This window comes from Columba livia, chromosome 2 (genome assembly GCF_036013475.1).
Source record: "Columba livia isolate bColLiv1 breed racing homer chromosome 2, bColLiv1.pat.W.v2, whole genome shotgun sequence".
NCBI classification, from domain to species: Eukaryota; Metazoa; Chordata; class Aves; order Columbiformes; family Columbidae; genus Columba; species Columba livia.
Genome location: NC_088603.1, coordinates 47608945 through 47622411, shown reverse-complemented (window position 1 = coordinate 47622411; position 13467 = coordinate 47608945). Strand labels below are relative to the sequence as shown.

Genomic DNA, 13467 nt, shown 5'->3' with positions numbered 1-13467 from the left:
TAAGCTACAGTGTAAAATCTATGATGGAGCTTTGCACTCCATCACAAATTGCAAATTCTAGCATTGCTGTCCACCTTGCCACAATGACAGCCAGTGGTACCCAGGGTAGCATAACAGGCCTCAGTGTTGCTTGGCAACCCACCTCCTTAAACGCAAAGAGGGACCAAAGTTCAAGAAAAAAGACGACAAAAAAAAACCAACCCAGTATTTCTCTTCCCTGTGGTGTTTTGCCCAGGTGTCTGTAAGTAAAAGCCCCGGAAGGGGCAGGCAGGTACTCACTCTCATCGACCTGGGGGTGCTGAACGACGACTTGGAAGAGCAAGCGGAGGATGCCGGGATTCTGGGCATCCTGATCACAGCCCTGCAGGGACAGGTTGAAGCTGCCAGCAATATTGGCAGGTTGGCTGTCACTCAACTTGAACACCTCTGGGTTGCTGAAGGAGCCAGGGAGGTAGTACTCCACCCTCTCCTCTTTCCTTTCGCAGTTGGAGAGGCTGTAGTTGTGGAAAAACACACTTGCTCTCATGTTGGGAGGGATCACAAACTGCCATGTCATGAGCTCATCTTCTGGAAAGCCCAGCGGGTAGTTTGGGGACATCAGGGTGATTGAAGACTCCCCCTTCAAAATGGATTCAATAATGCATAAACCTAAAATATGGGAGGAAAAACAACATACAAAACAAATTGCAATTAAAGGTGACATGCTGGCATATGTAGCAGCCTAGCAGCAGAGTATTTTTATTTTGACAGTGAGATCATCCACTTCAGCTATAGATTAGGTTATTACAAAACCCTCGGACTAAAACACATACTTGCATTGATGTTTTTGTCTTCAACTACATAAAAGGTAAGGGATATTTTTATGCCATATTTTCAGTTTAGTGTGTTTATCTTTCAAACACACAGACAGAGAGGCATTTGTTTTTTGGAAAGGAAATAACCTATCTCCTACTTCTGATCCTGGCTTTACAAGAGCAAACATGCAACCTGACAACTGCTTCTGCTTCATTGGGTTTTAGGAAATAAAGATGTGAACTTTTATATCAGCATGGTCCAAAAACCTCCCAGATCTAACAAAAGCATGTCAGCAAAGAGCCTCAACTACACATGATAAAACATGAGTAGAGCAACTGTGTAAGACACTTCATGCTTGGATGATCCTTGACAGCATGAAATTTTGTACACAGAGATTATGGTCTGGCTCTAGCACTCTGGTGAGGATGTGCAGCTGTGAGGAGTGCCAGGACTTAGAAAAATTCATGTTCTAGAAGCTCGAACCTGGACAAGATGCCTTCTATAACTGATGGCAACAACTACAGAATTCAAGTAAAGAGCAAGAACATTTCCCAAAGAGGGTTTGTCACAAAATCACAAAGTAACACACTGATTCCTATATAATAGTCCAGGAATTGAAGAATATTATTGCACAACGTTTTATGTTACTGTGCAGGTTGAAACAGACAGCTGTATTTAAGCAGTTTCATGTGCCTTCCAGGTACTGCTTCCTCGTTGCTCACCTTTCTCTCCTGAAGAGAGGCATTGATTTGAGACTCCAGCAAGGCAAGGAACATTTATTTAAAAATAAACAAACCCAACTACACACTGTAAGCAGCAAATAACTTTCTTGGCCCATACTAATTATGCTTTTTAGGCTCATCTGGCTGAAAGAATAAAAGCAACAGAGCAGGTATGTTTAAGTTTTAGGAAATTAAAAGCAATTGACAATGAGAAATGTGCACCAAAAGCTGCTTTGCAAAGTTTTCGTAATTATTAGGTTAGCCAATCAAACTAAGATATTGTGATGCTAGAAGACCAACAGCTACCAAATTAAAAACCACACAACAACAGATGAAGTAGAAGCGAGTCAGGGGTGGCAGCACCAAAGCTACAAGGTTACCCAAGAAGAAAGGTTTAAAGAATTCTGCTGCACTCTGCAGGAGGTGATTACAGGCGAGGAAACACTACTCCGGTACATACGTTTTATGGAAGCCCTGTTAGCTATGTTGAAGCCCGAGGTGGTGAGAGGTGAGTCCCATGGGAGGTGCAGAGACATGACGACTCCTCCCAACAGCTTGACCCGAGACACTGAGCCATTCCTGCAGAAGGTGCCAATGTTGACTGTGGCCTTATCAATACAGCTGTTGATGTTGTAGCTAACAAAATCTGGGCACGTCTCTCCTGGTTCAATCTGTCTTAGCCATGGGGTAGAAAATTTCAGTTCAAGTCCAGCCTTTGTACTCGCCTTCACATCCCAGATGAAAGTCCTGTTAAGGCGAGGTAGCCCCGGTGGGTAAAGATGAACATCTCCATAGGGACATGGACCTGACACACAGTCTAAATGCAGAGAGAGAACAGAACAGCCGTGATACACTACGGAAAGCATTCAAATTAACAAAGAAATCGACACTTTCCTCTTCATTGTTGTTTTCACAATTTTTAGATTGCACTTAACTTCTATATGCATTAGAAGACACTCCTATGAGACGGTCACATGTTATCACTATACAAGGACTCTTTGCCCACAGATTAGACAGGACAAACCTGCTTTAGTCAGGCTGACTAATAGCAGGGATTCATTGTAGTACTCCTGCCTTGTTTGCTGAAGAATTTAGAAGATATTTACTGAACAGGGCAGAGAGCTAAATGACCAGAAGGGTAAAATTCAGCATCAGGAGAGCTGGAAATCATGGATCTAGAGAATCAATTTCATCACTTCTCACTCGGAGAATTCCTGACAAAACATTCACCTCTAAATTTTCTACTGCTTGCCATGAACTGTATCTTTTCCTTGGTGCCCAGATAAACAACCTGAGGCTTGGATTTTGCAGAAGTGATGAGTAACAACTGCCACTGCAGGATTCTGGGGAGAACCTGGAAAACTTTTATCTGAAAAATCCAGATTATCGATATTTCAAGCTGGACACTAAAAATAAGCATACTTTAATCTATGTCTAGGCTCCAGTTTAAAAGAAGAAATATCACAAGTGCATCTTAAAAATATATCATGAAATATTGTAAATATTAGTATTTGCGTGAACCATATGAATAAAACTACAAAATGTAAAGAGAACTATCCTTGAACACCACCTTGAACACCACCCCAAAAATAGGAAGGATGTTACCAAAGACTGAATGCCCAATCTTGTTGAGAAGTAGCACATGTTCATACAATTAAAGAGTACGTTAACATACATACACCAGGGATAACATTCAAAGCAAATGAAGGTTTAGTTTCAACTTCCAAATTTTCAGTTTCTTAACTTCAATAATGTTTGTTCATTAAATATAAGGAAACACACGTGTGTCTAAAATGTTTATGTTGCCTTTATAGACGCAATCAAGCTGTTCAACAAATAATGTGGGTAACATCATTATCAGTGCTCAGAAGCTTCGGAAAGGAAAAAAATATTCTTCGATGGGTTTTTAAACTGTGGGAAAAGTGAAGGCAGCAAGGAATTTATGGAACAAACTATCATTTAACTGTTTCCAAAAGAGCCAAGTAACATTAATTCTGCCAGCCATAATAGAAAGTTCTTTAACTTGTGTAGTTTCAGTAACTCAAGGTTATTTATCAGTGTCCAAAGATTTCTTCTTACCCAAGATTATAGGGGATACCTTAATACAGTAACTGGAAAAAGAGGTATGTGGTTTTACTGGAGGAAAATTTCAAAACTGCCTCTTACCAATATTTTTCTGAATTTCCATGATGAAATACTTCTCTGGAGTACTACAAGTGAAGGTAAAGGTTATGTTTTCCCCAGGTTTTATCTTGAGTTCAAACCCGATGGCATGTTTAACACGAATTCGGCAGATTGGTAAAATACCAGGTCTCAGTTTAATCATAACTGTGATGTTGTCCACCGTACGAAGAGAGATCGTAAAGGAAGCTAAGAGAGAAAAATAAATAGACATGTTTTGTTACAAGCATGTATGAGTATCACCAGCCTCTCCACACATCCCACAGATGTGATGCTGTCAGAAAGAATATTTGTATCCATGTTCCCAAAAGTCCCTGGCGCTGGACGTATAGAAAATGCCTCGGCTCTTCCAACCCAGCACAGACAATATAGAAATCCACTTGCTGCATGTGCCCAGAGAGAGGTGTACATGGAATTTGTGTAGAACCAATTCTGCTGCAGTTCACTTTCACTGGTGTTATTTATTTCACATTTAATCAGTAGCTCAGCTATTTCTTTCAAATTTCTGTTGTCCAGACTTTGATTTTCAGTCTTTTATGCCCATCATTGAGCCTGCTTCATTTTTGAATGCAGCCATCAAGTTGTGACTCAGTTCAGGAGGTTTATTCAGCAGCCAAACAACAAAGGAATCCTCAAATTGTACAGGACAGTAACAGGTGAATCCCTGGGTATATCCCAACAATTGCTCCAGGCCAGACTAGGTACTCCAGCGATACCAAAGGCACATACAAACAGACATGTGGTCATGGCCTGCTCCCACCTTTTACAACTAATTCCCTGAAGGTACAGGTCATCCATCAACACCCCTCAGCAGCACAGAAGGCATTTGTAGCCTGGGATGGACCATGTGTGCTTGGATACATCCTCTCCATCCCTGACATGACCATCATAGACTTACTGCTTTTGGGGAATACATAAATGTCTCAGCAATCTTCACAGATTTCAACACATCCTCGAGCATTACCAAATGCAGGAGCAGCTCCCACAGGAAATACTGGAGCCACAGAATAAACCAGTTGTTGAATAATCGTCTCATATTGAATCACTAGCAATGTAACAAAAAATTGACCAAATATGACTGTCTTCTAAAAACAATTTGCAATAAAAGACACAAAGTACCACCAACTGGACATTCAGGAAGACTACAAAACTTGCTAGCATCAATCCAATTATTAGCAAAGATTGAGCCCAGCCCTGGCTGAAGCAAGTACAGTTTGCATTGAGGTCAACTGTATACCAGGCCCAGGTGAAAATTTGAGAAAGGCTAGTTGGCAAGTTTTCTGCCACTGGTTTTCACTACTCTCCCTTCCTTATTTCACTGTACAGAACAGAAGATACAACCAGTGTCTACAGCACTCGTGTTTTTAGTGTTTATGGAAAAAAACCCAACATATATATATACGTATATATATATATATATATATATATATATACACACACACACATATAAAGAAAGATCTAGAAATAAAGTAACCCCAAGTTCTGTTCAAAAAGGTCTGTTCCTTGAGTGGGACACCATGCAGGGCTGCATGACAAATCTCTGCCCATATGCCAGGTTGGGAATTCTCTTGTTCATTAACTGCAATAAAGAGATTCACCCTAGAAAACCCAGCAGTGCAACATCCCAGGAGAGCCCCTGCAGCCATTCCCACTGCCAGGCAGCGTGCCAGCAAAGTGCGAGAACAGCTGACTCAGAAATGCACATCTGCAGGGCATCCCAGGCTCTACCCAACTGCTCACCATCCTTTGGGCACCTGAACATCCAGCCTGGCCAATACCAGCTGCTGTCACCGTGGTGGTGGTAAAGAGGGTGGCCAAAGCCCAGAGACCCTGGGGCTCACTAGGAGAGGGTTGCGGGGAGCAGGGCTGAGCACACCTTGGGAACCCTTGGTTGGAAAAGCTCTCTCATGGGAGATGAGCACACCAGAGACCCTCAACCAAACCACCCAACTCAAAACTTCAGGTGTCGCAGCTGCAGAGAGAAGTGTACAGTTTTAGTGACTTGTGTTCCCACAAAAAACCCTGCCTGTCCCATTTTTAAGCCTCCCTGATTTTTACAGCAATCTCATGGTTTTGCAGGGCCTGTCTTTCATTGCAATGTTTTGCAAAAGCCCCAGGGACTGATCAGTCAGCATGGGCTATTGTCCTTCCCTGCCACAGGGAACATTGCAGCTCCAGGTTTGCAAACACCAGGCATCAAAAATCTCACTGCTGGGTGGAGCAGGGCAGAAGAAAGTATACAAAGAGATAGCCCATTGTGCATTTATTTGAGTTTTGTTGGTCTTGAGCCTTTTTCCAGCCTTTTCGGCTTTTCTTCACGATCTTGGAGTCAAAAGACTTAGCAAGCCCTTGAAACTGCCTTACCTATTTGCCACCAGGATCAAAGGCTTTAAATGAAAACCTTGAACATCACGAGGCTCACCAAATTTTTGCACATACTTGTAACGTGATTTTACCAATCCTCTATAGCATTAGTAGGAACCTGGTCACTTAGTAACTTTCCCACAGCTTTCAAGTGACAGGACAACTCTCTGCACTGAAGGTCTACGCTGAATTCCCTCACCTCTTCCAATAGCTGGCACTTACTGACATCTGTGTTTCTGCCTTGGAAATGCTTTCATAGAGGTTTTCAATCTGGGTTTTCCCAGAGTTTTAAAAAAATAATTTTAAAAAAAGACCACATAGGCTAGTAACTGCCTTGTGCAATGACCTCGCAAACACACAAGGGACAATCACAGGGGCAACGTCCACGGGGTGGGGAATATAGAAAAGTAACACCAGCAACCAGGGCTGCCCCTCCTCCCGCTTCAGGAAGAAGTTTTTAAAACACAAACTGAAACAACTACTTCCAGCCTAGTCCAGAATTTTATTTTCCTTATAACTGGAAGCTTTAGGGATTTATTTTTGTTGTTGTTGTGTTTGTCTGTTGTTTTTTTGTTTGTTTGTTTGTTTGTTTGTTTTATTATACTTAGTGCACAAAATATTCTTTGACCCTGATGGTCATAATTATTCTGATGTTTATGTCATCAAGATAAGAAGTGTAATAGCATAATACCAAAAATTAATAGCTATGGGCAAAAGAGACTTCATTCTTACATATGGTAATTGTCACGCCCATCTACAGTCTATAAGTAATGACTGAAAAGTCTGTTCCTCGCTTTCCTGTCAAACAGTTATCACTCTTCCTTTTCCCACCCCTGTGACAGCACAAACACATGGTCAACCCGGAAGGTTGGAGAAACCCACCAGGGACACTAACAGCCAGTACTTCTGCATCAAATGCTTGGGCACAGCTCTATGACCATTTTTAGTCATGAGGATTAAGTTTAAGCATAACCTTAAGGACATGACTAGCTTCAAAACAAAACTAATGCACACCCTGAGCTGAAACCAAGGAACAGACATTTTGAATGACATTTTGAAATAAACAAGTAAATATTTCCTACAAAGGGCCAAAACAAAGCATCATGTTCCCCAGCCCTTGAAAGATCTGACTGCTGCCTGGGGTTTTGCCTCCCCCAACCCCTTTCCAGACTTCACAACCATGTAAACATTCATTTGATCTCCCTGCAAGAAAGAAGAATGTCAGGCAATGGCAGGTGAGACAAGGCTCCCAGCAGCACATAGGAGAGACTGACCTTGCTTTCAGCTGCAAGGAAAATGCATGCCTATGGTGTTCACAAAGCCAGCCTCATGAAACTCCACAGATAGTAATTTTGGACAAAAAAACAAGAGAACAATGCTGTGATGTCAACAACAGTCAGATGCTAGAGAGGTGCTGTCAAATCATGGCGGGGGGGGGAGGGCGGAAATCAGCAGAAAGTATATCCAGTGATCTCAAAGACACTAAAAATTACTGAATTGCTAACATCCCCAAAACTATAGCCACACACATGCAGCACAGTAGACTACTTAACATCACCTTTATTGCACAGCTTTTATAGACATGAGTGAGTCTCTTGGTGACTCACACTGATCTCTCACTGTCTACGATTCCCACTGCATGCCTTTTGTTAGGATTACCAGTAACTATACATGTTTCTGGTAAATGAGGAATTTCCACTCCTCAATTATGCTGCACAGGGATGACACACAGGATATCCAAACCAACAAGAGGAAGCATTGCCAAGCTGGATCTAGTCTCTGTCTACACAACAAAGAAACTGTTGGGCTGGAAGATGTCAGAGGTGAAGCCTTCAGTTCTCAGCTGGTTCACAGGCTGACATAGACATCTGATGTCACCCTAAATTGTTTTCCTCTAAGCAATTACAGTTTTGCAGCCTCCCTTGACTATTTCTTCTATTGCTCCAGTCTCATCTGCATCTTCCCTACCACAACTGGATTTCACTGCTGCTCATCCTTAAGACTGCTACTTTGTGACAGCTGTCTCATCTCAGCATCCCTCTATCACTCAGTAACACTCCTCTCTGCAAAACTGCGCCTTGGCTAGCTTTTTCTCAACAGCATGATTTTCCCAACCTTTCATCAATTTTATCACTCAGAGCTCTCCAATTTGTGTTAGAAACAAACTGCATAGTCTAAAACAAGTCATATTACTCCTCAGAGTATAGCCCAAGTTTATCTACTGTGGTTGCACCTGACACTAATCCCCAAGTATTTTTTAATATGTATATCTAAATGTCAAAAGGACATTTTTCCTGTACAAGAAGGGAGTGCAATGTGGAAGACAGAGGGACAGAGAGCATACATATGTGTGTACAAGGCAAGGACTTGGCAGGACTGCAATTTTTATGGCTATGTACAGAGCCTTGCGAAACAAATCAGGAGTAAGAACAGAGTCCAACTAGTTTTGGCTAAAGAGCTGCATTTTATTGCAGCAATTTATCCATAAGGATCTACAAACTGTTTCATGGCTTCACTGGATAGATTAAAACAATCAAAGCACTCCAGACAGATCAAGAAACCAAACTCCATGAGAGTTCTCAACAAAAAAAAAATTCCCAGATTTTAATTTATCCCCCTGAAAAGCACAAAAACTGTTGGTTTGCTAATTCTGGTTAAATCGTGGGCTTGTTCTACTACAGCCATTTTTAATAAAGACCAGTTGGATAGGGCTGACTCAGACACCACTCACGAGCTGACGGCAGCTGGAAGAGACGGGCTGCTGCAGGAGACGAGTAGTGGCAACGCTTGCCCCGGATATGAAGAACCTAGATCCAAACCCCTGTTCTGCCTGAGGGGGATCTGAAACCACACATCCAAAACACCTCTCCAGAGAACAGGCTCATCCACCGCAATGCTTGGTGCCACCGCCTCAGGACAGGGATAGCACTGCAGTGCTGTTTGCCTCTACAGCTTGGTAGGTTCTCCTGGAGAGCTCATCATCTCAGATTCTGAGCCCTTGCAGGAATGTTGGCCCACAGGCATGCTTGTAGCCTGCTACGGTTGTTCCACCACCCATAACCTACTGCAAAGGTCACAGCAAGATGGTAGGAAGCAAGAAGTATGACTCAATAATGCAGTGATCCCACCATAAGATGAATGATTTCACTTTCAAGACATGTGAACTCCTGTTGCTGATGTAATGGATGGCCTCAGCACAGGAGACAGCAGCATTGACAGGACACATTCAGAGTAATCCATCCAAAACACCCTTTGCTTAGTGAGGGGACCTCAAGGCTGTCTTCTGTGTGATGGGGACTGTAGGCTCCAGCTCCCGCATCCCAAGCAAATATCCTAATGGCTCAGCTGAAAGAGACAGAATCATTTTGCTTGAAAGAGACCCTCAAGATCATTGAGCCCAACCATTAACCTAATTCTGACACCAAACCATGTCCCTAAGAACCTCATCTACGCATCTTTTAAACACCTCCAGGGATGGTGACTCCACCACTTCCCTGGGCAGCCTGTTCCAATGACTGACAACCATTTCTATAAAGCAATTTTTCCTAATATCCAATCTAAATCTCCTTGGCACAACTTGAGGCCATTTCTTCTTGTCCTGTCACTTGCTACTTGGGAGAAGAGACCAACACCTTCCATGCTACAGCCTTCTTTCAGATAGATGCAGCAATGCTACACCTGATAATCCATTTCCCCATCACCTCCAACACAAATTCTTGCACAGTTGACTCAAATTTGCCAACAACAGGTCAAAGAATATTTCACAGAGTAAATGTCTCCCTGCTTTGCTGACTCTACCATTTGGTATCTTATTGAATATTTCTTTGTCAATTTGAGTCCAACAACTCTCCAGTTTAATTACAGCACACAATTGCCCAAGCATCATCCATTTCTCCAGTTCCACCTTCAGTGCCCACCCAGATAATTGCCTTCACATTCTCCAAGCCCTTAGCAACATTAGTCAGGGACCTATACACTGTTTACACTCTTCTCTCCTACTAAAAGGTGCTTTGAGCAGCAAACAGAGATCACAAGCACAACCACAAATTACAGCCAACCCTCCTTGCTGCAAGCTGTTGAAATCCTGTTGGACTTCATAAAGCAAACAGCTTTTCTGTTTACATTTGAAATGTAAACTACGTACTCATTGCTCAATGATCTCCTTATGTTTGGACCAATCTTCCAATACCACCCTTGCTTGGGATATGAGGCCCATATTTTGTGAAAGGATTGCTTTCAGGTAATCACCCAGAAAATTAAAGCTTAAAATATGCTAGGGCTATAAACACTTTCAGATAGACACTGCCAACAACTATTATGCCAGGGTAAAAACCCACATCTTGGGAGAGGGCATCTGAGGCAGAATATCCATTCCTCAGCCACCACAGGACAGTCCCCTAATCTTCACTGATGGTTTAAACTGATATCCAGGATGGGGATGTGAAGCACGCGAGGTGTCATACATCCCGTTCTCCTCCTCATCAGGGAAGAAGAGTGGACAATTCTGCGGTAAGGATGTTACAAGCCATCAGAGCACAGTTCACAACAGAATGTCTGTCAGTATTCCAGGTCAACAAGGTTGCTCACTCAAAACTTGTTAATTCATTAAGTTAATTTGTAATGCCTCAAAGGAATAAAGTATCTTCCGAATAACAGTAACTTTAAAAAAATGCTCTAATTATAAATTTAATTACTTTTACCACTTTCTCTGGAACCTTTTTAGAGGATAATTAAGACACTCACAAAATTATGCGTGTAAGAGACATTTTTAAAAGAAGCTTTTTTAACCAAAAGTGTGGAAAAAAGACATTTCAGGACTTGGCAAGTTTAGCGGTAATTACAGAAGGGAGAATGTTGACTCTAGGCTGCCTTTTGCATTTTATTATTAATATTTTACAGGTACGAAGTTTTGTTGCTTCTGTAGAAGAGAGACACAGAGCTCAGTGAATGGCTTTGGCAAGCTGATCGACAACTCAAGTACAACATTCAAAATGTAAGGTATGTGGATCTGTGGAGCCTGACCAGAAAACGTCACGCTGGCATGAGGAACACTAACCCCGCACAAGTTGCTGCAGAAGCCTCCCTTGCTTGCACAGTTTATTCCTACCTTGATGTAAGCCAGTGAGAAGACAGCATCTTGGAGCATGTCTGAGCAGCTCTTCGGTCTTGGCTCTGGTTAACAAAGGTAGAAAAGTGTGTTTCACAATCCGCGGTCCCTCCCATGCCAGATACCCTGACAACAGCTCTGCCTCTGACTTCTGAGGAACTTCAGATCATTCCTTTTCACCCCTCGCAGTTTGCTGTCTCTCAGCTCCACCCACGGACCGAGAAGAGCCAGGGCCAACTCCCAAATGCCAGTGTGACTGTACCTCTCAAAATAAGCATTTGCTCTGACAGCAAGTAACTGCGCTCACTTTGTTCCCCAAGAAATCAAAAAGCACAGCTCAAATCAGGCTGTCCCATAGCACCCTTGAGGATGGTCATTAAAAGATGTCCAATGGAACAGGCACAGATAAGACTTCTGCCCTTCACCATACGAGATAGGTAAAAAATAAACTATAATAATCTCTTTTCTCACAGTACAGGCAGCCTGGGCACTCGGAAGCAGATGAGACCTTATTAACATACATGAAATGCACATCCACTAGATGTTATGACACAATTCTTCATTTGGCTACTCCTGAAGGTCTTCCAGGAGGTCCCATCAATACTATCTACATGAGGTACATTCAGCTACAGGCAGAGAACCCTCACTTCTGTCACCAGCTAATACAGAAACAGAAAATGCTGCTCTGACATAACAGCCCACAGTCAACAGTTTACTAAGCACAGCACAAAGCACGTCCTCTCCTTCATGCCCTGGTGGCACAAGCAAATGTTGAAAAGATGATTCTGTATGGTCACATCTCCATCAGTTTAAAGAAGTCTAAATTGAGGGATGATGCCCAGGCTCTATCAGCTGAATCCTATGATAAGAGAGCACCAAAAGTCACCAGGTGCTCTCCAGGAATTGCTTAATGTTTGGACTCCAACAATTCAATGAAGCGGGTTGTTTATCAGCACCAGAGCTGAGGTTTGACAAGGGTACTCAAACAGCCTCAGTAAGATGGCTCATGTCCCAGAAACTGGTGGAAGTGCTCTGTTAAGATAACATCTTTAGTCTTTAATACTAGTCAGGCAAAGGTTTATAAATTATAAAAACTACTAAAGCTCTATAAGTGTAAAAAATATTTTAACAGAAACTTAAGAAAAGCAAGTGGAGAGGGCACAGGGTTATGTAAAAAGAGTCAGTTTAGATCAAAACTGGTAACCAAGACCCTTTTTTCCCCATATCCTCCAGCTTAACACACTTTGCTGCAGCAAGCCTTTCTTGTGTGGAGACCAAGACCAGAAAGCATCCAAAGGAAAACCTCAGAGGAGCACCCAGAAGCCAGTGGGAGGTCCTTGCTGCAGTCACAATAAGAAAAATCACCAGTCAGTTCAGATGAACAGCCCACTTGTGACAGCGGTGAGCAACACCCAGCTTCCCACCACACCACCCCAGTGACAACCCAGCACCACCAGGTCACAAGGCAAAGGGGTACATCTCCATGCATGTTCACTGCTCTCAGGTTGCGTTTATCTATCACTGCCCAGGACCTGAAGAAGGCCACGTTTAGCCATCAGCAATCACTAAAAGCAAATGGAAAATCAAATCAATAAAGGGACACTGGCGAAGAAGGATGAGTTACTCCCCTATTATCTACAGTAATTTGCAAACACAGCGTATCCCTGTCACACATAGCTGTTCCACTCAACACAGGTAACACCAAAAGCATCTTGACTTTGTCCTCGGCAAAGGATGGCTCGTCATGCCGTTTCTAATATGAAATATTTCTGGAATGAACAAAGTGCAAGGATGTTTAGCCTCTATCTAAGCCTTACATGGGTTCCAAAGCTTTTTTGTATAGCACACATACATGTAGAAATATGACGTATGCTGGGTGATAAGGGCTATACCAATAAACCGAGCCCCAGCAATACTTACTTGTGAAAATATTGCTACTACGTATTTCAAGGAGTCAAAGCTCAATTATTTCAGTAGCTTTCCTCCTACTTTCTTTACTAGTCCAATATTATTTATAGATAAGGTTAATCACTTTAAGTAATTAACAAGACTGAACACAACTGACCCAAAGGATACCTGATATCAGGTGGGAAAGGTTCTTCCCTTATTTCATAAAGGAAGCCCTGATTTCTGTCTAGAAATTCCCATTACGGGGTATCAAGACAATGCACTCAAGTCAGAACGAAAATGAGAGGAAGATAATCTTCTAGCTGAAGAACAGTTTCCTCCATGTCACAGGTCCATGGTGGTACCCTGGACATAAGTTTCAGCAGCCTCCAACCCTCCCATCCCTTGTTT

At 42.5% G+C, this 13467-nt stretch overlaps 1 protein-coding gene across 2 annotated transcripts in view; it reads right to left on the bottom strand.

Annotated features, from left to right (window-relative positions):
- The window catches only part of CDCP1 (CUB domain containing protein 1), a 29580-nt gene that overhangs the window by 11464 nt on the left and 4649 nt on the right, over positions 1–13467 (bottom strand). The window contains exons 2-5 of one of the 2 annotated variants that reach the window (XM_065051770.1): positions 11170–11234; positions 3684–3887; positions 1978–2334; positions 280–648 (exon numbers count right to left, since the gene is read on the bottom strand). In XM_065051770.1, coding sequence (XP_064907842.1) covers positions 280–648; positions 1978–2334; positions 3684–3887; positions 11170–11234 — 995 coding nt within the window. The remainder of the gene's footprint in view (positions 1–279; positions 649–1977; positions 2335–3683; positions 3888–11169; positions 11235–13467) is intronic. The other variant, XM_065051771.1, reaches the window with a different exon arrangement.